The sequence below is a fragment of the Branchiostoma floridae genome, chromosome 2 (genome assembly GCF_000003815.2).
Source record: "Branchiostoma floridae strain S238N-H82 chromosome 2, Bfl_VNyyK, whole genome shotgun sequence".
Taxonomy (NCBI): Eukaryota; Metazoa; Chordata; class Leptocardii; order Amphioxiformes; family Branchiostomatidae; genus Branchiostoma; species Branchiostoma floridae.
Window position 1 is genome coordinate 27,650,951 of NC_049980.1, and position 23,451 is coordinate 27,674,401.

Consider the following 23,451-nt stretch of genomic DNA (forward strand, 5'->3'; position numbering starts at 1 on the left):
AATCATTCTAAAATAGCATATAATCATGAACTTATTAGTCTATTTCGTAGGATATCAACAAGCTGAGGTCATATTCCCTTCAAAACTGCAAGAAACATTGTACAGAAAGCTAGTCTACTGTACTCAGAGGAACTGTCAACTGGCCCCCCACTGGGAAGCCAGGCTGATAAGCAAGAAACAACAACACACAGAGGCAGTAACCAGCCTGTGCCCATCTGTTTCTTGGAAGATCACAATTTTTATACATCATGCTTATGTGGTGCATTGATGTCGCAGCATCTCTTCCTGAACATTGGTATGCAATGCTATAGGGTTGATTGAACTAACAATGTAAAGAAAAAGTAGGAAAAGCTACTTTTTGTTTTGTTCAAAAATCCCGTAGTATGCCTTTAAAATATAGATATTGTGGGAATGGTGACACATAGCACAAGCTGAAATGTTTTATCAAAGGTTACAAATGTGTATATAAGTACTATCTTGGGACAGTGGCACACAATAAATGTACAAACTGGACACCATCTAAATATTTGAGACATACATATTTCTGTACAACCGCGCATCTTTGAAAAATTTTGTGGACAAAAGCAGCTGCAGGCCATGGCCTGCTTAGCATATAAAGTATAAGTAATATCCTGTGGTACACACAATAACATAACAATTTTCACATAGTATTACATATATGTGTATAAAATTAACATCATTAAAATGTCTGCAACATATTCCAGTACAGCCTTGCATGTTATTCCTTGACAAAAGCAGCTGCGGTGTCCCTGGCCTCCTTAGCCTGTGCTGTATCAGGGTGGTCAGGACCCAGGAAGGACTCGAACACTGCCGCTGCCTGCTCAAACTGGTACTTCGACCTCGCGTAGTGACTCGTGGCAAAGTAAAACGCTCCCAGGTTGTACCTGTCGAGAAGAATGTCAAAGTGTTAACTTTGTTTAAGTGAGTGTACCATCATCACCCATCCCAAAGTCTTACTAATACTGCGACTGTTGGGGCACTAGAGAAAATCTGACATTCAGTTTTCTTCAGCCTTCTTCAATGCACTGATTGTCATGCCTGTTCATCCTTTGAAATGATTTCTTTGCCTTGTACATTTAGTCTTTCTTTTTCCCAAAGACAGTCCCAGTGCATGTGCCATATGATAACACCCTGTCTTTGCAAAGTACATGCATTGGGCACTAGGTAACAACAAGCACTAGGAGTCAGCATACCTCAGCCATATGCTGATTAAAAATTGTTCAGGATGCCAAAAACTATACAACTACCACTTCATTTGCTAAAAGTTAGTAAATCTAGTTCTTCTATTCGCCAACCAAAACTGGTATTACTCTTGGTATGCACACACGATTTGAATCGTAAATCCTAAATTACTTACAAGTAATTGGGGCCAATTTTCTAAAAATAATGGAGTCTGATAGTCAATAATATATCGAGCCCATACCTAATGATAGCCACATCCACATGGTTGTTTCCATACGCCTGCGCCATGGTGGCCAGGGCTGTCTCGTAGATCTCCCCGGCGCGTTCGTCGTTTTTGTCGTCATACACCAGCGCGATGCTGTTCAGCACGCCGGCCGTGCGCGGGTGGCTGGCGCCGTGGATGGCCCGCACCTTGCTCAGCTCCTGCAGGTAGAAACCCAGGGCTTCGTCCACACGGCCCTGTTTGTAGCAGACTTGACCAATCTGTAAAAGAGTAAAAGAGAAAAAAAATTATAACCGTTACTGTAATCATTGAAGGCTTCACATTGAAGTCATTCATTTTTAGCACTCTGTAGGTATTGTCCATGAGCTATTGTAGAATGTTTGGGGGTATCATATAATGACTGTAACTGATGCATTTAAAGGCATCATCAGGCTACAGTATCTGTATAGCAGTATAACAGTATAGCAGTATAGCAACCCTTCTACATAACGCACCAGTGTCCCAGGCATTTGGTGCGGTAAGAAATGTATGTAACGCTGAAGAACAAAGTACGTACCTGTCACATGGAACCTTTGCACACCTTGCTGCAAAGCTATCTAGTGATGATGTCCCTACAACAAATGGCCATTTTTGGTCATTAATTGGCCCTTTTCAAACCAGAAATTACAATGTTTTCCTAACAAAAGTACAATCTGTCTCACCTGTCCCACAATGGATGCCACATAGTGATGGTGAGGCCCCAACACGCTGGTCGTCACCTCCTTGGCACGAAGGAGCAGCTTCTTCGCTTCCTTCTGGTCTTCCTTCAGACTCTTCACAGATCTACAAGACAGAACATGCATCATTTTCCACTTTACTGAGCATAAAGTCCCAACGATCCTGTCATTGTGCACATAATTTGCATATTAATGCTCTGTACAAGTCCTTGCTATGTTTTGGTCTTGTGTTATACATTCTTTACTAGTTTAAGATGTCACAAAATCTCAACAAAAGTTTCAGGCTTGGTAATATCACACAAAAGATTATTCTAGTTGCCTTCTGCATTTCAATGATTTTGTTTGTGTTTGACACATTGTTAAGATGCGACAGGCAATAAATGCTTAAAGCAAAGGTTACATGGAGCTCACAAGTCTATGAGAGTGACAGACGATTGAGTTACAATACAGGTTGAATAAAATTAATGTCTAATTAAGTGCTACGAAACTCACGCTAGACCGAGAAGCCCTTTCACTAGGTAGAGCTTCTCTTTGGGCGTGTCTAGCCTGGTTTGACGGTCCAGAGCATCTGTGTAGAACTCTTCAGCACGTTTCAGCTCCATCTGCCGCTCACACACGTTTCCCAGGCTGTGCAGAATCTGTCGCAGAATCGTATGTTTGTGATATGTATAATATTATTGAGATGCGACATTTGCATAATGGTAGAAGAAAACTTCTACTTTAGACCACTGTCGGGTAGCATCTTTTCTCAACCCAATCTGTACATTGCTGATCGAGGATCAATTGTTTTACAGTCATGCATTACTGTATAATATGCACATTGAAGACTGAGGCCTTAGAAAAAGAATACATTCATTGAATCATTTATCTATTCCATTGCCGGCCCCAATCATTGCATTTAGCACACCAATATACTTGAAATATACGCAATGTATGTCTGTTAATACTTACGTCCAGAACATCGGTGTGCTTGCACTTGTGTTGGAATGAGAAGTTCCTTGGGTGGTACACTACTGCGCCATGGGTGTCCAGATAACGACTTTCAAGCATTTCAAGCAACTCTTCGTACAAAGATCTGAAATCAAAAAACGCCTCGATTACTATTCAGGAAAAAAAAGACGAAGTCAGTGTCGAAGGTAGTGAACAAACTATAGTTTCATTAATGCGTTATGACCGTAGACTAAAGCCTCATCAAAGTTAATTCAGCCGGCTTACCTTGCACTTTTCAGCAGTCCTGCTTTGACGAAGAACGCTGCCATGCTCCGAAGAAGCGCGACCCTGTCTTCCTTTTCCTGATCGGACGTTCCCTGAGGCTCCTCCGACAAGGCCTTAAGATAATCTGCTTCTGCTCGCTCATAGCCTCCAACCTGAAGAAAATATTGTCGTCATTTACGAGTACCTATTTAACAGGTATTTTTTTGCCGAAAATGACACCAGAAATCATCTTCACTATTATGAAATGGGATTTCTGAGAAGAAGATTTTAGATCGAGCATAGAGATACAAGAAGCCACAAATTCGAATTCAAAATCCCCGTGTACCTGTTGCCAGTACTTCATGAGGTTGAAGGTCCCCTCTACGGACTTCATCATCCGCTGGAAGATCAGCAGGTTCGTGATGGTCGCTCTGAGGCGGTCCATTTCGCCAGCCTTGGACAGAAGAAACGGCAGCTCGTCCACCTAACACAATGCACATTGGCTTCAGTCAATTGCTCATACAGGCAGTCAATATACAATTGGGACGTAAACAGGGAACGATATCGACTTCCAACAACCCATTGATGACGTTACATGTCTAAAGCGATTCGGTCGCATAATTGAAGAGGTCTCCAGTCGAAAATGCCGTTGTGTCTAATATTATTTTCAGTCAAAAACCATTTTATTTCTCTTTGATAAACAATCATTGCCAATTCAGATGTGATTGTCAACCATTGATAAAAGAACAAAGTGTCTTACAACTCTGTCGTCGACTTCCCTCGTGGCGAAGTAATCCGCCAGTTCCAGGTACTTCAGCCGCTTGTCCTCCGCGGACGGCAGGTACCTGGCCTCCACAGCCTGGCGGAGATGGTCGTGAAAGAAGTTCAGGATGCCGTTCCGATTGATCAGGTTGTCGTCCAAGGAGAGGTAGAAGGGAGACCAGACAACGGATGGTACCTGTCAGGCAAAAGATAAGCATTATGCTTACAACAAAGCTTACGTTACAGCAACAGTAGAACGATTATCTGTCAATGGAACATTCCAATGCACAAGTTTAGAATAAAAGTTTAATGCCAAGAGCCCTTCAAATAACTGCTAAGAGCACTTCACGTTGTTATTTGTGACGCAGCAAAACAATGTATTCAATATCATGTTAACTGCTTGATTATTACTTATTGTAGGTAAACAAAGTAGTACATACGTCCAGAAGGGTGACCATTTCTTCCTCTGATAACCCACGATGGGAACACCAGATGGCAGACGTGGAAAGCCGAACAAGGTCTTTTCTGTATAAAAGATTTCAACATGTTATGTGGCGTTTAGATAATGGCATAAGGACAACTAGATCAGTAATAAGATATGTCAATGAAATGTTAGATAGACATGCAATCTTGACAATCAATTACCTGGTGTTGACTCCTGTCTCAAAGTCATTCTCAAGGCGTTCCAAGATCTTGCCGAAAAGGACGCCGGGATTCTCCGCCTCAAGATAATGCTTTATCCGGGTGGTCACCGTCTCAAACTCACCGTACAAGCGCATCTGCGATATCAAAGGAATTCTATAGTCAACGTTTCTAGATGTTAAAGAGCAGGACGGAGAAATCGTAGAGACACTTTGGATTTGAACTGATGAGAAGTTCATTGCAAGTACAGTTGAGTACTCTGGTGACTAGCATGAATGTTTGAACTTCATTGCTCCACAATCATGTATGGCAACAGATCAAACGACAATATAACAAGGCTGATCTTTGTAGCACTGGATTTTATGGCTACCAGTACATGAGTCAATTGATCATCAAGTATGGATTATGTGGTCTCACTTTTGGAATAAGAAAATAAAGAAATTGACCTACTATTTTGGCGGATATAGGTGTTCCGGGACATGCTGAAAGTACATAGAAAATACTGTGTACCAGAGTTGTGTACCAAACGTACCTCATCTAACAAGGCCTTCAGGTACAGCGGGTTGTTGGTCTGCGGAGCGTCAAGGATGAGCTGTTTCTGCTCTTCTGACAGCGTCTTGGTGTACATGTCCTCCAGGTACCCCTTGATGATAGCAGACTTCTCCTCGGGTTGCAGAGGCTGCACAGCAAAAGTTTCCCATCCACTCGCAGAGGCAGCCTCCATCGCCTGATGACCAATGAAGAATATATTTAGTTACTTTTCCGTACTCTCATGCCGTGCGGTTAAGACATGAAAATATAGCATATCATATGCATGATTCGATACATTAACAAGAAAACAAATAAAGCATTGAAACTCACCCTGCCCGGTAAGGTGGAGAGCAGCATGCTGACGCCAGGTGGCGTTTCTTTCGGGATCCACAACAAGTCGTGCTCATCACCTGAATAATGAGAAGTCAATACATGAAAACCGTGTCTGATGCACACTGAATGTAGTCTTGTTAGCACTGGTAGTGAAGGAAATTTAGGTTAATCTAGATCCACCACATGCATAAACTGCGTAAACAAATTTCAATCCCAACCTACGTATTACGGATGCAAACATCATATCAGTGTGACATGATCTCAAATTCATATTTTACTTAACAACATAATTGCAAAATACCACAAGCCTTATCTACCTAAAACAAGATAATGTGTAGTATGGGATGATAATTTCTACAATCAATCATTGCTTTTATATTAAGCTTTTACAATCATTGGAGGAATTTCCAACTTCTAGTCTCATAATCTTTGATGTTTCTTATCTACGCCTACGTATGGCATGCGGGGGTTGTGACCTGTCATTACGTACTTTAACTTGCTCTTTACTCTGGTTCTGTAACAGCTCCGAGTCATACCTTCCCCGACCAGTGCCGTGCCGCTGTCTAGCTGGTTCAGGGCGTCCATGACTATGAGGACCCTGCCCATTATCCCGGCCATCCGTAACCACATTGGCAGGGACCGGACCAGGATCGTGTCAGACGTCGGCACAGTCATGGACAGGTTGAAGAAGGCTTTCAGCTCTTCCATCAGCCTGAAACACAAGTGCATAGTCCAATTACCCTTGTTTGTGGTGGTCAACATTACATGTCTACTATGTGCCTTTCATCTTTACTGTTCTTCCCGTTGCAAGCCTATTTTGTTACCAATAATGCTGTGGCCACATTTTCAAGCTAGGGCCCGACCAGGAAGTTTGCGCAAACGGATCCGGAAATTAAAGTTTTTTTAAACATTATCTGTGTTTTGCTGTAATTTTGTATGTACGTTCCGTTCCCGAAAGCTGCCCAGCCGGGATCCGGTTTGTAAGTGCGACTACAGCTAGCGTAAGCTCTGCCTACCAAATTCTAGTGTGTGGTATTGTAAAATGCATTAAAGGTAACTCGTGCCGAAACTAAAATGTCACAAAACTAATTTATCAAAGTTGGATGCAGTACCTTCTGACCAGAGTCACATGGTTGGAACTCTCGGCAGAACTCCCGATGAAGTGGACGAAGACGAAGTGATCAGGGTGCGCCTGCTCGTATTTGGAGACCCAGTTCGCCACCAGGGCAGACTTGCCTGACCCAGACTCACCAACTAGGACCTGTTTCGGGACAGACCGATGTCTCAGTGTTAACTGCTTCAATATTCCCCATTGCTGCTATAAATCTGTTATGTACGACGCGCACCAAGGGTGGAACTCATTATTTAAATCAATTCACTGACTGTGAATCACTGATGTTGTCATCGAAGAAGGCATTGCCCGATTTTTTCAGATATATATAATCATTGACAGAGCATCTTCAAATAGTGTATCAATTTACGCTTTTACGAGTAATTTGTTGTCTTTTCATACTTACATTTCAGCATGCAAATCTAATCATAAAGCCAAGGGTATACAAATTCAATTTAGGTTACAGCAATGTCGCAATGATATCGCCGTCTAGGGGAATGGGCCCTTAGGACCGTATAACACTCACCAGAGGAGTAGACTTGTTCCCCGCCATGAAGGCGTCGATCTTGTCAAAGTACTCCTGCCTGCCGATGTACACGCGCCTGCGCGCTTCGGCAAACGCCATGTGGTGCTCCCGCTCCCGCTGCATGGGGGTCAGCTCTGTTCCCAGCGGGAAATCTTCATCCACGCACCTTTGGAGGTCCTACAAAACGGAACAAAGCTGCAATCATCGCCATGAGCAAGGATGCGGTATAGTTAATCTCCCGAGCAACCTTCGTAACCGCTGCTTCGCCTATTGAGTCAGTGAACTGTGAAGTCAAGCTTGCCTAAGCTTAATGTTTCTGACTTAGGGAGAAGAGATGCTGCTAAAGGTATAGCTATGGGCCACTCATCATCTTAATGATTGTAACATCAGGCCCTACGAGCTTGGTTTAGAAAAAATGAAGGAATACTTGGTCACCTTTACAAGTAACGAAAGTAGCATTACATATAGAATAGGTGGACCTATTTGGCATCGTCGGCAGATTTGGCATCGTCATCATTTTCGTTGCCCCGGTTCATACTTAACTTAGTGATCGATGCTTCCCTTTGGGCCAGACAGCAACAGTGGAAGTGAGAGTGTGTAAAAGAGTATTACCTCCATAATGAGAGTACAGGCGTCTTCTTTATCCTTGTAGTTCCTGACGTTCATCCCTGCATCTAATACAGCGTTTCGCAGTTTGTACTGGTGTTGATAGTGCCAGTCACTCTCCGACAGGAAAACCTGTGAAGGGCGCGAGAAATTTTAGCTGCGTCAGAATTGCCTGTGTAACACTTACGTTACAGTATGACGATTTTTCCAACGCTTTGAAAGAATTTTTCGTGTCAGGTTACATCTTGTTTGTATATTGTCTTTAGCAATACCCAAGAAAGAAAAATTCAGAAGAAATTCAGAGAATTTTCCTAAAAGGAATAAGTGATGAATCATCACACATGGCAAGATCATTATGGCTCTTGCAAATTCATGCCCGAGATCCAGGGCAAATTGCAAATGGTGCAAACGAAGAATTAAAAAAAAACATTGATGAATTAAAGTTACAAGCTATTCTTAATCTAAAACTAATGTTAGAAGCATATATTATATCTAGCTGAGTCATTCTTTTTTAACAAATCTTTATGAGACACACCTGTATGTCGTCAGGGCTGACTGTGCTCGTCTCCGTTTTGACGGGGTCTCGCATGTAGAAGAAACAGCGGTGCCGAACCTCGTCAGGATTGTTCAGCGCTGCGTGTTGGATCTCCAGCTAATGTCAAACATAATCAGTGGAATTCGGGACAAATGTCATACAAATATCATCAGGTAGTACACTAAAATCAAAAGCCATCATCAAGACAAAGATTGCAAGGTCAGATGTTTTAGATAACAAGGTAAGCGGAACTTCAAAGCAGCAAATCTTCCGAAGAGTCAATAGATGGCTGAGGAGAGAACAGCTAGCGTGGACAACGTCGACGTTCATATAACACAGGCCGAAGAAGGCGAGGCTATCAAATGAATACATGAAACGTAGGAGTGATGAAGACGTGCTTCATCTTAGAGATGGAAATAATATCTACAACAACTTGAAGAGTACAAGGGTCGATAGCACCACCCTGTCTCACCTGTGTGACACTTGTGTCGAACCGGTAGTCATCGATCCACTTCAGGTCGTCATTGTGTTTGATGGCGTAATCAAAACTGGCGTTCAGCAACTTGTCTGGTTCGTCCTTCTTCTGACTCCAGCCGAACCTCTCCCCCATCATACAGATGAAGTACGGGCGACATCGGTCCACCTGTTAGGGGAATAAGAAACTGTTGTCAATATGTTCAGGTTAAAGCATTACTTACTTACTTATCATTGCTATAACGTTTGGTAATTTGATCATTTTTCAATCATTGTGAGAAGATAAACGTCGGAAGCAAAATTTTGATACCAGTTCCCTACCTCCTTGAGACAGATTGAGATGGTCCGACCGTCATCTGACTGTTCCTTAGTGATGCCCCAGCGAAGGTCCACGTACGTGAAGAAGACGGAACGTTCGGCACACAGACGGTTCAGTTCACGGAACGTCTTCTTAATGAGGTACTCTCTCTCACCCTTAAAGTCTCTATTAACATAGAAAAAGTGTGGTTGCTTATCTGTACGTCTTATCAAGATTTAGATGCAAGCTTAGATGGCTTTTAATGAAGAAGTTGAAGAAGTTTATTTGTAAGTTCGTGCCCGAGGGCTAATTGCAAGTACATGGTATACACATAGTGACAATGGACAGTCATAAACAATATTCTAATCTAATAGTAGTATTGGCTAATAAGCATAGCATTGCCGCAACGAGAGCCATTATTGCTTGACATGTAAAAGTATCGACTTTTTAGTGAACTGTAGAGAAATCTGTCGATACCACACGTCTTATTGTAATGTGCTATTAAACGGCTTACAGGTTCGGTAACTCACTTGAATGTACTGGAGACAAAAACTCTGATCTCTCTCTGCTTCGGCTTCTCTGACCGTCGTACGCGTGTAGTAGTATTTTCTTCTTTATCATTCTCAACGCTGTCTGTATATTAGATATGAGAATGTCGTATAAGTGGGGAAGTTGTAAAAGTTTGCATTTGAAATTCAAAGACCATCTTTTCGTCTTCCTACAGCACCAATGATACAATGCTACATGAACATACAACAGGCAATGCATTATGTATTATAATCAGTACTTCAGCATGTCATAAACATTGATAACAACCAGATTTGATACAAGTAGGGTTGACACTGAAATCTTGACAATTCACAATATGGTACAATTCAACTAACGAAGTGAAATTTTAACTTCACTGCTCTAAACGACGGCTCCATGCACCAGGCAATGGCCAATATGACCGACTTGTGGAATTTTCCACGACAACATCCGCGACGATCTAGGTACGATTTTGCTCTCCGTGCATCATGTACTGTACATTGTATAACGTGTAACGTGCTATCGCCACAACATGCACCTGCATCCTTCACCACCACCACCTCAAACATACGGACCTCTTTTACCTTTATGTTTTCCCCCTTGTTCCATTGACGGGAGGGGATCCTCCATAGGTCGGGCTTTAAATCATTCCATGAAATGGTGAGAATTAAAAAACACAATATTTTATTGGTAATCAACCAGACAAAGGGCCTTTATGTTGGCGTTTCTAGTGGGAAAATGCGGAAACTAAAAAAAAGGACATAAATTTTGCTAGGTATTAGCAGTCCACTTGGAGATTTCAGCCTTACGCTTTAAAAGGTTATAACGTCGTAACATGCCCTGGATTACTAAGTGTATTAGTTATGCATCCACTCGGTCTTAAACATAAGATACATGTAACGTTATATCCTTGATTTAGTTAAAGAAAACCAACACTTTAACTCTCAAATGTCTTGCTCATCCAAATGTCAAGTCAAAGTCAATGTCAAATTAAAAGCGTTACCTTCGCTGCTGTCTTGTGCCCAGAGCTCGGCGTTCTCCGTCAGCACTTTCTGCACGACCTTGTCCCTCACGGCTGCCTGCTGGGTCCTCTCCTCTTCCGTCACGCTCTCGGGTATGACGTCAGCAAACGCGTCATCCTCCGCCGCGGTTGCTTCTCTCCTCACCCGCACGAAGGCGTTGGACATCCGGGCACCATAATGACCGCCCCAGTGCTTGTCATCTTTACCTGGTCAACATGAGTGAAAAGGTTTTGACCATAACCATTGAGTACATGTACGCAACTGGTTATTTTACATTGTTGCAAAAACATGCGCCTCAAAAGATCCCAGCCCTACGTTTTAAAGGTGCTGTGCTGTATGACCAATGAAGTCAGGAAGGAAAGTTGTTGTTTCTTCAATTCTAAGTCACTTAGAGCGGCGAAGGGCCTCTCGTGTCCCAAGTTTCTGTGTCGGTGACAGAAATGTGAGAGATTGTATGTAAAACTAAAGTAGAGGAGAACTGACATACCTGATGATTGCACCCCGACCAGTCTGACTCCTGTCCCATAGTCAGTAAATGTGACCTTCTCTTCGTGCCACTGTCCGGAGTACAGGTTTCCCTTCTCTCCACTGCTAAACCTGAAAAAAAAGAAATGCACGATGTGGGTATGGATGGTCTGGATCCATCTGTGTAACGGTACCTATCGATGCATGTTAATAATTATTTCATTGTATGTCAACGTTTAGTACCCTGGTTATCCTAAGCAGGCATTTACAACCGATAATCTGAATTTGAATATAGACTATCCATAACAGTCGGCTGGACGGGTCATTGACCTTTCATTACCTTTTGATGACCTCTCCGTCATACGTCATCAGCGTGACTTCTAGGGTGTAGTAGCCTCCTCCACAGACGCCTTGGGTGTACCATTCTGACACCTGCGGGGGAAGGGCGAAAAGGCAAAGTTATAAATTCTTACCTTTTCGGCAACCAGTTTTACTTTTTCCCACAGCACATTGAACAAGTATCTACTATACTTGCCATGTTTTTCTCACTGACGGCAAAATATTCAGATGATAGTGGCTAAAAAAACTTACTGACGAAATGTCCGCTATAATTCGTGTCTAATCCGTTAGACCAATCCCTATCGTAAGAACAAACCTGGATCTCAGGAGCCGAGTCAAGATGCTCCTCGGAAAACGTCTTGGTCAGATCAACCTCCTGGTACTTTGAGCAGCGCATATGTGACGTCACAAAGCCTACAACAAGGAAAATAATGCAGCTATCGCCATTTTGCCTCTTTAGAAAGCTTCAGTCAAACTCACGATTCCTGGACGATACATGTATCATATGATGTATATACAATTGTGCATGCAAATTAACATGGAAATTTTGTACGGGCAAAACAGGCTTGAAAAGTTGTCTGAAAAAAAAAGGAATTGTTATCTAAACAGCTGCATGTAGCACGCCAGCATTATCGGTATGTGAGACATAAAATGTGGTGACGTACATTTCTCTGTGCCATGTCCTCCTTCGATGACGTTCCAGTCGCCCCCTATGTTCCAGTGAGACATGTTCCCCAACTGTAAAGGCAGAAAATGTAAGTAAGTTTCCATGGCGACAATACGCGAACGCTGTGCAGTCTTTCAATTATCCAAGGGTCATATATTGCTCTACCTAAATTTGCATTCAAAAATGTATTGGCTAACTTCGCTCATGACAGTACCAGTCTCCAACTATTTGGTGAAATGAATAACGATGGACAATAATCGTCGCACGACTATATATCTGTTGTCTGTCTAAAGTTGACCTAAGCAGGTCGGCGAGACAAAAATGCCGAATTCCGAATACTTTCCGATCGACCGCCCAAACGATCCTCCTGAGCAACATATCTACTACGAGATTTGGCATATCCATGATCTCTGTGTAACAATAGAAAGCTCCTAAACCTCTAGCTTCATGTACTTGTTTACTCCACTATAGTTTGGATTTCGGTAGTTCTCCTGCCGCACCTGTCCGCTGGCGTTCTCCAGGAGGTTTGCGGACCAGCCCGCGATCTGCATCTTCTTCTTCTCCAGACTGTCCGGCAGGGGCGTGGCCTCCAGACCAAGCTGGGAACAGTAGGCAGGGGAAAATACGTTATTTCGGGATATGAAGATCTTCCTATTTTACATAAGCAAATTGGCCAGCAAGCTAAAAACAGATAAGAATTTGTACTTTTGAAAAGAATCAAAATGGACACTGATTTATTTCATTGTCAGTTTGCTTCAACACGCGACGAATCTTCGACTCGGTATATACTCATTGAGACTTTACATATCCATATTCAGCTGCAGTTTCCTTCGTCGCCGCCAGGAAGCCATAGATTTCCCTTATACATCAGTGCGCATGTGTGACACCCCACCTTCGCTCTCTCGTGATGTTCTCTCTTGACATCTTCTTGCGATTGTTCCGGTTTGACGTACGAGGCGTCGCAGATGGAGAAGCCGCACAGGTAGGAGGGATACGCCGTGAACTCCAGGGAACCGCCAGACACGGCCACGGGCGTGGAGAACGTGTGAGCCGTGTAGCCTGGAGAGGCCTCCGTCTGCGCAGGTTTGAAATTCACCCTTTTCTACAGAAACGGAAGTGGGACGAAAGACAAGAACAATTTAAACCCCGTTTTCACGCGCTGTATACGCAAATTTATACATAATCTGTTAACATACAAAGTGTTATAGTTGTGATTTAGCACAGATTCTGCTACCTTTCTATTATGCTGAATGTTTCATAGTCCCAGCCAATTGGCCAACCAAAGGGTGCAATTATTCATAACTTGTTGGTTTATTGTAGTTAGAATCAGTACAAAATATTTCCTGTACAAAATACTACGTGACCTCGCCAGAACTTTGTCGATATCAAGCAAAGGAACAAACCTGTCCGTTGATGACGATATGTCCTCCTCCTCCCACATAGTGAAGTGTGAGGGTGTGGTTTCCATTAGGCAAGTCCGCTACCTACAGGAGTGAACGGGTGAACAATGGAATGGGTGGTAACGCTGCTATTCGTAAGTCGTACAAAACGCCCCCCCCCCCGGTTTTTTTTTACCATGTCAGTAAAGCACTCTGTTCTGCTAATGTTTCGAGCACTATCCCTTGACCTCAGTGTGGGTCGTCGGGGCACCATGACTGCATCCGCTATTCTTCTCCACCTGTCTCTTTCCTCCGTCCGTAAATGTTAATATTACAGTATTACACCTTCCGAAGGCCATGATTTGAGGACAGAACATGCATAGGTATGAACTACGTATAACATAATGTACAGATTTTACTTACGTTGTAGGTGACCCTGTTCTCATCCTCTGTCTGTGCGCTGTGATTGCGGGCAGTCCCATAGATGAAACCATCGTAGGTTCCACACAGCAGCTGCGGCATGGCACTGGTGTGTTTGATGAGTCCCAGAGTTTTAGACTGCGGACCTGGAATCGTTTAGTTTACATGCAAGACGTCACTTCTACCGAGTAATGTCTTCAAAAGCGTTGTTCTAATTATATGATTACTTGTAAACGGACTTATGAATACACTGATTACAACAATACACGGGATAACTCATCAGGGACTATTTTCAATAGGCCTTGACAAAACAGAAGTAGATACTTTTGCACAATTGAAAGTTAAGGTTAAGGTCAAAGAATGGTGTATTTCTCATTTTCCAAAGTAGTACAGTAACTATCGTATAAGTGAGTTTTATGTAGTGACATTCTTACACAAACTGTTAAACAATCAAACCAGCAGGTGCTTGTGAAACAATAGTTGATACAGAAAGCATGCCTCACCCGTCTCATAGTTGTGGTAGAGACGATGTTCGCTCAGGTACACGATGCTGTCCAGTGCCTGGTACGACGGACCGGCGGTGTTCAGGGCGAACAGGACACCCTTCGGCTGGACCACGTGTTGGCACGGAGAGCCCTCCAGCTCCAGCAGACGCTTCTGGCCGTCTTTTGAAAAAAGAACACAACAACTAGGCTTAACAAATACCAAAACGTTCAAATCCACTTTGAGATACATATTTAGCATAAAGTGGTTAGATTGTTTGTGTTCAAAACTTTTCTTCTCAGCTTGCTCTCAAATAAACTTCGTACATTCAATAGTCCATGGGTAAGGGTTTGTAATAAAAAGCCCCTTCAAAAACACTCACTTTGATCATTCCTAATGGCGAACACCCTGACCAGACGTAATCCTGCAGTGATCTCGCCTTCAGCCCACCGCCTCATGAACGCCATCCTCCCCGCTGCCACTGACACCAGGTCCGTGTCTTTCACCATGGCAACCGTCCTCTCGTTCACCTTGATGACGACATCAGCGGGAGCCGTCACCCATCCGCGGATCCCGTTACCGTCCACTGACACAACCCCGCCGACAGGGCTGCTGTCGATAGTTGCTAGGCAGCCATCTTGGTGGCAACGGCCTTTGGGGTCGGGCTCGTCTTCAGCGAGGTTCGACAAGATGGCGTACCGACAGGGTAGAGGGGGACCTTCCACGACAAGTGTCCCGTTCGTTATCGTAAATTTCCACTGATCCGCCGACTCAGACGATCCTTTTCCCGAGCTGCCTGCCACAAATGCGGCCTCCACATACTGATCCCCCTGTGTGATTATGGTCAGCACGTACAAGGAGGCAGTCGTGGCGGTCTCGGTCCCGCTACTGCTGGAGCAGAGGACCAAGGCCGCTCCACAGTTCCGGCACTCCGACATCAGGACGGTCTGGGAATCTCCTCGGTAAGCCTGTGTATGGCGAACCTTTGCTGCCCTGTCCTGACCGGGAGTCGGCACGAACGTGTCCCGGTTGTGGAAGAGGGCGTACCGGCTGCTCATCGGTCCTGCGGCCTGCAGGATCCCCTCGCCGTCCACAGAGAACTTCCACAGGTCCTCGCCGTGGTCGAACAGCTTCTTCGTCCGGAAGGTGTTTTCGTTATACCCTGAGCTGATCACGTACATACAGGAAACAACCTGAGAAATAAACTTTTTATTAGGGCATAGGTAACATGTGATTCAGTTGGTAGTGCAAAAGAAGACAATACCAACGGAAAATCACTCTATAATCCAGCATCTAGACGACAGTACCTAACAAAGATAGATCAACATAAAGAACACAAAGACGACGATTCACGGTGATGATTTATTAAATAACAGATAATAAAAACGATGACGAAACCCACGACTGGCAAAAGATAGTGTATGCTTTTGGTAACGTTTGACAATTTACAAAACTTGTTCTAAGTAACCTTATAGTAAGATTATAGAAGTAATTGCAAGAATACACTGTCTCTTGATGTCACAGTGGTGCCTGTACCTTGGCAGTATCGACGCCAGGCACCACCCCGCTGCACATGAGGATAGACGTGCCCCCTCCGTTCCCGCCGTTGACGTTGAGGCGGAGTTTGCCGATCTCGCCCTGCTCCTCCGGGCCGTCCAGCACCACCCCGACCCCGCCGTGACCCCAGCGGGAGTCGTTAGACAGCAGACAGGCGAAGTTCGTTCCGAAAAGGCAGTCTACTAGTAGTCTGAAATAAAGACATGGGTATCCATAAGAAAAATGATAACGTTATGCTATTTCCGTCTACATAAACATCGTAATTTGCGCTTGTAATTTGCGCAACAAGATTTTGATAACCTCTGATCCTTATCAGCTTGTCAGAGTTTTACAGATCATGTGTATTTCTTATGTAATGTATTTCCGAAGGTATATCTTCTGAATGTGACACTTGATTTCGATGATATTTGGTATTTTTGTTGGTGTTCTTGACGTGACGTTGAGGTTTTTTTTTGGCTTTGGTACTGCAGCTGGACTTCATTTTTTAAATCTTTGGCCTTGGATATGCTGTGGCCTTGATCTTTGGTGACTCATAGCCTTTAGTGTAAGGTGGAAGTGGTGCAAGTTTAGGCCCTCTAGCAGCATGCTCTAGTCTAAAACTGGTTAGTGAGATATAGTTTTTTTATCCATGTTTACTTGTATAAGTAGTTACATATCTGATTTTCTCCTGACAAAAGGGATAAACTGAGACTGTACATATCGGACATTTTCTTGTACTGCATACATACCTGCCGTCTTCGTCTGTCTTGATGCCATTCTCTGCTCCAAAATGGCCGCCGTGACTCTTCACCAAAGACTTAGCCTCAACATGGTTACAGTCGAATCCAGAGCGAAGAAAGATTATCTGCAAAAATCAAAACAGTTGAAACTTGCTCGTGTCCATTGATGCTAGAAAATGATGATGTATTAATAATGGATATTCCCTAGTTTTTCGGTGTAACATCTCAACTATGGCTGTTAACCGATTTTCTCGCATTTTAAGGATTGAAAACATTTGAAAAAGTGTGCTCATTCTAAAGTTTCGAAATCCAAGAGTATTAATAGTCTACTGTAGCCTCCTTCACAGGCTTCTAGGAGCAGCGGTATTTCATTATATGAGCCAGGTTCTCTTTACATGCATGATCATCGTCGTTGCCAACGTATAGCTCTAGAAGGCTGCGAATGAGTCTTAGTCTAGTAGTAGTACTGCACCGTGAGCTGTGGACGATTGATATCACGTTATTACCGCAACGTCGTCTGGATAAGAGGAGACAGACGATCAATATATCTGATACTACATGGCAAACAAAGATAGGGGTATATTTTACCTCAGTGGTAGAGTTGTCCTTATTGTTGTAGCTACATGACAGTAGCAGGAGAGACGCACACCCTCCGTACCCAGCGTTCACGTTAAAGTCCAGGCTGCAGAAGCAGCGTATGGGCCACTTGGCGTTGTTTTTCGACCTGATGCAGGCGATGTCCGCTACATGCGATGGCAAAAAAATCTTAGGTTATGTGACATTGCAATTTTAGACTTCACATCCTCTGTAGAAAATCAGCGCCGACCCAATTACATAATCTGTATAACCACGCATAATTCATTTCATGTATTACATGTTTGGAACGCGACAGATAAATCTAAATATAGACTAAAGTAACGTTTAACCATTAGACAGTGAATGACATGTTTGACCCATTTAAGCAATACACTGCAATCTGCCTCTTAACGAATTCTTTCACTGTTTTATATGTTTGTCATTTACGTTATCTTATATTGCGAAGAAAGCTTTACCTGGCCGTTTGATTTCTGTTAGACCTGGAAGGTCATCTCCAGTAGAAAAGTCGTTTCCCGCATGGATGACGCGATGTTCTGATGACGTCACTTCCGCCTGTAAGCCATCCTCGGCAGCCTTCACGTGAGGGCTGATCTCTGCCATAGGCTTTGGCTTATCGTCTGGGTGTTCTTTTTGTATGGTCATCTGTGGGTCGTGGTCCGTCTTGCCGTTTCTGATGAGTGTTTCCTGTTGCTTGTTTTCCCGTGGCGTCAGGTGTGGCGGTGGGCCGGGGCCGTGAGAGGTGCCGCAACCCATGGTCGTCAACTCACTGCAATAAACATCATCAGCCCATTAGGAGTACATTTCTGTGAAATTCTATATATATTCTGTATATAAATGTTAGAAGTGTGTAAAAACTGTTCGTCTTATGTGTTGACCCTCAAACATCAGCAGGGCTGCCTCGAGGGTCAGGGTACTGTCTTGTTGCATTCTGGAATGAATATATTTATTGTCTGTAATCTACAAGCGAATATTTCTTATATACAGCTACGTAATTTTGGCGCTTTAAATCTGCAAATGTACTGAATTTAAGTATCTTCATATTGACATTTGAAAAAAATATATTCAGCATATTTGTGTTATTTCTATACATTTTAGCACTGATAGACAACGCGTATTTCGGCACACTTACGTGAATTAAAAAAAAACTATTACAATTAATTTTTTGGTCATTTTTTTTTTATTCGCACGCTCGCATCAGTTTTTAGATTCCCAGAGAATGTCATCCAAATAATCAAATAAACATGGCCCTGTCCCTAACAGGTTAAGGGGCGATGCACAAACATGCCGGACAGGCTTTGGAGCAGCGGTCACAGGCAAAACTCAATGTCCGTAACCAAGGCCCTCGCCAAGCCGCTTTGGAACGCCATACAGGCATGTTGTTTGACTCGCCCACAGTTGTTTGACTCGCCAACACCTAATCAAAGAACCTTTATCCTCCCCAATACAAACACTTCCCTTTCCAAGGACATGCTTGCCCACACTAACAATGCAGAGGTGGGGAGAAGTGTTGTCACTCCTGCCTCAAGTGTTGGATTTATAATTAAGAATCCTACAGAGAGTCTTTTGGTGAATTAATATGTGATGTATAATACAATACAAATATTAACCACTACTACGGACGAATAATTACTGTCCTTGAAAGTTTGTTTTCGTATTGTATGCAACCTATGGCTAGTAAAGATGTCATGGACATTTCTTTAGTGTACTATTTAGAAGGCTAGTGTAGCGTTTAGTTGAATATCGATGTCTAAATCGATCGGTTTATGAGCTCTTCTTTCTCTGTGTGGATTCCGTGACATTCCGTGTGTGTATGGTCGCCATAAGCTACCCGACTTAACCAGGATGACGGTGCAAACCTTTGATCAAATAATTGACTTTGCGTCACAACCGTCAACCCGTGGAAGCAAACATATATAATGGGTGAACACTGAACAGGCACGTCATGTTTGGTGCTTTGTCGCTAAATTGCGTAGTGTATTTCCTATAGTATGGAGTTTCAAAAAGATAATGAAATGTCATAAACGTCTGTACCCTTTCTCCGACTGAACTGAACTGTAGAGTTAATTATGCAGACACAAAGGAACACTAACATGCGGGAGATTCCCCAGGGTAATTACCGTGAAGACGGGTTCCGTCGCCAGGTAACGCGTAAACAATGGCAGTGGTAAGTCGCACAAACGTCACAATCCGCCATATTGAAAATACTGCCTGGAACCGTCACTGTCTTATAGCACTATATTATATCACTCAAATTTACCCACTCCATGCATAGAAATATGGTTATTTTCATGAACGTAGATAATGGATTCTTGACATGTCGATACCCAACAATACATGTCCTTGATGAACAAGCTTCATATTACGGACCAAACAATGGTGTACGTGTCTTTAGACAGGCTACGACCTCGGAAGACTCAAACATTCATTTTAGTACATAGTGCGTAGGTTCAGTTGTGTTTACCATAGTAAAATTACGATTTCCTTTTGACCTCCTGTGACCAGCAATGAGTTATTTGTCTTCAAATAGACCACATTGAAAATCGCGAAGTCATGATCAAGACTCACACGTAGATATTCACATTACCAATTTGTAACGACAAATTATAAAATATTCATAAAATCATTACAAAATTCTGCTGACCGAAAGAAAAAATGACATATGTCAAAGCATTTCTTACATATTGGGACTGACCTGTTTAGCTTCCTGACTGTCACCTGTTGTTCTTGTTATTATTGTTGCAGACAATACTCCTCTGTTTGTAGTATCCACCCAAAGCTTTCGGGTTAGTCGTTTGGCCGATTGGCACATCCACGGGTTAGAGCGCGAGCGCTTGTCTTGGTGATCTACTGCAGTGGCCTAATTTTTACAGAACTGGATTGTTCCACCTACGGCACCGATCGTTGCCGTCCGTCTGTCGTGACTGTCACGGTCTGAGCGGATCCGACATGTTGTGCACGAGTCAGGTAACAATGACCTGAAGTGAACCAGGGCGGGGCAACACGGCACGAACAAAGCACGTACAGGTAAGACACCTGTCCCGCACGGATGTCAAAGGGCAAGGTTTACACGGCGATTAGTCTCCAGAAAGGCTTCAGCCGACACCTTTTCACTGATTGCGTCCATTATTTTATTTTAGTGTTGCAATGTTATGATGTGATGTATTGATATTCGCCTTGGTTGTAAATGGCAAGGAAATGACAACTATCAGAATACGGTGAATTACTCTATATGTAGCATGCAACAAACTGCTGTTATTCAACTAAAACGCAGAATTCAAAGATGGCAAAAATAAAGCGCCTTATGGGGTAATCCGACGTGAAAAGGACTGACCTAAATGGTAGCTTTACAATTGAATCATCGCCCGGTTTAGCGCACATAATAAATGGATCACAATGACTTCCTTGGATGAGGAAATCAACGCAATTTTGCAAATCGTCCTAAATACAAAGTGTAAATATAACGTTAGCACAATGACCTCCAAGCAGGTGTAAGGAGTCGACTCGCTTTTGTCTTTTACGCCAGTTACTGCACCGTTTAGGTCCCTTTTCAAGTATTAGATTTCTAACGGTTTACTTTAGTTACCTCTACTGTCACTTTTTGAAAGGATATGCCCTTCTTTCGTTGAAATAGTAGCAACTCAAGGCGAGGTCAATGCAAGCCTTTAAAATTACGATACTACAAAAATTACTAAATGCTTTGCCTGCGCGTGTCGCAAACTGGAGTTTGGGGCTTGCTATTTAAATCTCGTCTGATACATTATCTATCTTTTTGGCCAATTTCAACTTTTTCCCGGCGACGTGTGGAACCTGTTAGAGGCTAGTAAATGTTGCGAAATCATACGTAACGATAGTGAGACCAATCGTTATGAATTGGCAAGAAAAGAGGCTTAAAGACAATTATCATATAGCCAGACGCCGCGGACCAATCAGAAGGCCCCGTTCCACGTTGGTTATGACGCAGTAACATATAGATTCCGGCTTGGCCGGTGTGTTCGCTCCTTCTGATTGGTCGGAATGAATCGACACCGGCACCAGATATATCTACCAAAGAACAAAGGTAAATTTTCAGAAATTCGACAACGGAATTTAATACAACGGAATTGTATAGTACCAAGGAATCTATGCGTCATACAGGAGTTTGCAAGTTTGAATAGGCTATTTGATAATAACGTTAATGACCCGCCTGTTCCTCGGTGTACATGGTGTCATAACGCCTGGTCCTTTGCTATAACCACCTAATAGGCTATATGATAATAACGTTAATGAGCCGCCTGTTCCTCGGTGTACATGGGGTCTTAACGCCTGGTCCTTTGCTCTAACAACCTCATAAAACCATTCATTCGGTGTTTATAGAAAAGGACCAGGCGTTATGACACCATATACACCTCCGGGCGGGTCATTAACCCTTAATTAAAGTAAAGACACGGAGAACGCTTGTTTATTGATTTGGAACTTAGGCTAACAAGCACTGTCTATTACACCATATGCACACGGCGATGCCACGTCACAATGCGCTAACCAACGATAATGTCATTGAAGACATTAATGTTAAGAACCAAAGTGTCGTCGCCAGGCAACAGCTGGAAAGTCTTGGTTGCCATGTTAACACCGTGCGACTTGATCTGGATGTCGTAGTCGCCATGGAAAGCGCGGAAGTCGAACTCCTTGCCCTCCGGTGTCAGGGCGCCGTCCGTGAGGTGTAGGTTGGTGCGCCAGTCGTGGAAGACTAGTTGGTGCCAGCGGTGGCCTGCTTCGTTGATCTAATAACACATTAGCGGAGAAAGGTGAATATTCAGTTCTTTCTTAAATTTTTCTTAAAGTATCTCAGCTCTGTGTCAATGATGTTGTAGAAAAGCTTAGGCTTCCGGACAGACGAGTTTGTCAGAGGGTTGGTTGAGGGAAAGGGTGTCGGTAAACGCTTTAATTTTATTTCCGAAAAAAGCACATAACATCTTTATAATGCTACTAGTATTGTTTGTTACCTCAAAGTTGTCTCCATCCACAAGCGAGGCGTGCGACCGCCAGTGGGTCTTGTTCCAGAAGCCCCAGAGAAGGACGCCCTCCACGGCCGGGTGGCTGAAGGCGACCCTGAGCGCGTCCTCCAGCCCGCCCGCCCGCTCGGACACGTCCGGCTCGTTCACGTCCAGCTCCGTCACCCAGATGGGCAGCCCGGCCGTGGCCACTTTGTCCAGACGGCTCTGCAAAGATTGTCCAGTAAGTCCAGAACAAGTTTCAGTCCTATAAAATGCTGTCATTGCCAGGGTTCGCTGCTGACCTCCAAAAATAAACCCCAAAACAAGGCCACTCTGAGTCTCTAACTTCTGGGGTTCGTGCGCTTCACGCGCGCAAAGCTGCTACTTCGGGGTAATACGCTATCCCGGATATTTCCGGGCGCGGCAGTTTAGTTAACACGTGCTACAAGACCATTGATGTATTCTCAAGTGACAAAAATACATTTATCAAATGGAGTTGTTCAGTTTAAGAGGAACTTTCAAGATTATCATGAATAGTCACTTTAATAACTAAAGCCACTTTCCAATGTAGGTAGAATATTGTGCTATTGCAAATCTAAACGATGCATCATAGGTTACGAAGCTATGAAATGCCAACTACATCATTTTTAAGGATATGTACTTCATTTTCGCAGTTGGTTAGATAAGAGAACTTTTCTGCGTTAGAGGTTAGGCTCTTGATTAACCTTATTAGATAGTAAATTGTAATCACCTTCATCATGACAGGGTCCGGTCGTTTTTGGAAGTGACCCTGTACACCAACGCCCTCTACCGGCGCTCCGTTGTCCAGGAACTCTTGTATTTGATCCGCATACGCCTGAAGAGTTAACAAAGACAAACAATTAGGCTTGTTGTTGAAATATATTTACAATAACGCCTTCATTGAAAACCACGTTGCAAAAAAATATACGTACCGTTAGTGTCAGTAGCCAGGATACCTTTCTCTGTAATTACCGCCGGCTCGACCTTTTCGCTTGCTTATCCCGAATTCTGGCCCTTATACCCCCTCCACAATTAGGCGATAATCGATTGGACGACGAGTCTGCGAGCTCAAAATTACGAGGAGGCATGACCCTGACGGGAAGGGGGAAACTCTGCCATTTCTTTGT

At 43.4% G+C, this 23,451-nt stretch overlaps 2 protein-coding genes across 3 annotated transcripts in view; both read right to left on the reverse strand.

The window, feature by feature from the left end:
- Positions 1–394: 394 nt before the first annotated feature.
- Positions 395–20,390, reverse strand: LOC118409597. Of its 2 annotated transcripts, XM_035810728.1 has the most exons (37): positions 20,023–20,390; positions 17,786–18,096; positions 17,322–17,476; positions 16,743–16,858; positions 15,994–16,204; positions 14,840–15,650; positions 14,478–14,639; positions 13,978–14,120; positions 13,579–13,659; positions 13,068–13,277; positions 12,676–12,774; positions 12,174–12,246; positions 11,825–11,922; positions 11,510–11,601; positions 11,192–11,301; positions 10,686–10,910; positions 10,267–10,320; positions 9,685–9,787; positions 9,178–9,340; positions 8,855–9,025; positions 8,383–8,499; positions 7,854–7,979; positions 7,242–7,418; positions 6,717–6,865; positions 6,141–6,316; positions 5,602–5,681; positions 5,273–5,467; positions 4,744–4,877; positions 4,539–4,623; positions 4,097–4,294; positions 3,683–3,820; positions 3,358–3,509; positions 3,094–3,217; positions 2,635–2,780; positions 2,128–2,248; positions 1,445–1,686; positions 395–905 (listed from the first exon to the last, which is right to left on the reverse strand). In XM_035810728.1, exons 2-37 carry the CDS (start codon positions 18,081–18,083, stop codon positions 740–742), a joined length of 5,901 nt encoding a protein of 1,966 aa, XP_035666621.1. In that variant the 5' UTR covers positions 18,084–18,096; positions 20,023–20,390; the 3' UTR covers positions 395–739. The 2 variants fall into 2 exon arrangements, with proteins under 2 accessions (XP_035666621.1, XP_035666622.1); XM_035810729.1 differs by lacking the exon at positions 10,267–10,320.
- A 1,416-nt stretch (positions 20,391–21,806) lies between these two features.
- The window catches only part of LOC118410600 (endo-1,4-beta-xylanase 3-like), a 7,677-nt gene continuing 6,032 nt past the window's right edge, over positions 21,807–23,451 (reverse strand). The window contains exons 11-13 of the mRNA XM_035812376.1: positions 23,055–23,159; positions 22,313–22,528; positions 21,807–22,090 (exon numbers count right to left, since the gene is read on the reverse strand). Of these exons, the coding sequence (XP_035668269.1) occupies positions 21,845–22,090; positions 22,313–22,528; positions 23,055–23,159 (567 nt within the window). The 3' untranslated portion in view covers positions 21,807–21,844. The remainder of the gene's footprint in view (positions 22,091–22,312; positions 22,529–23,054; positions 23,160–23,451) is intronic.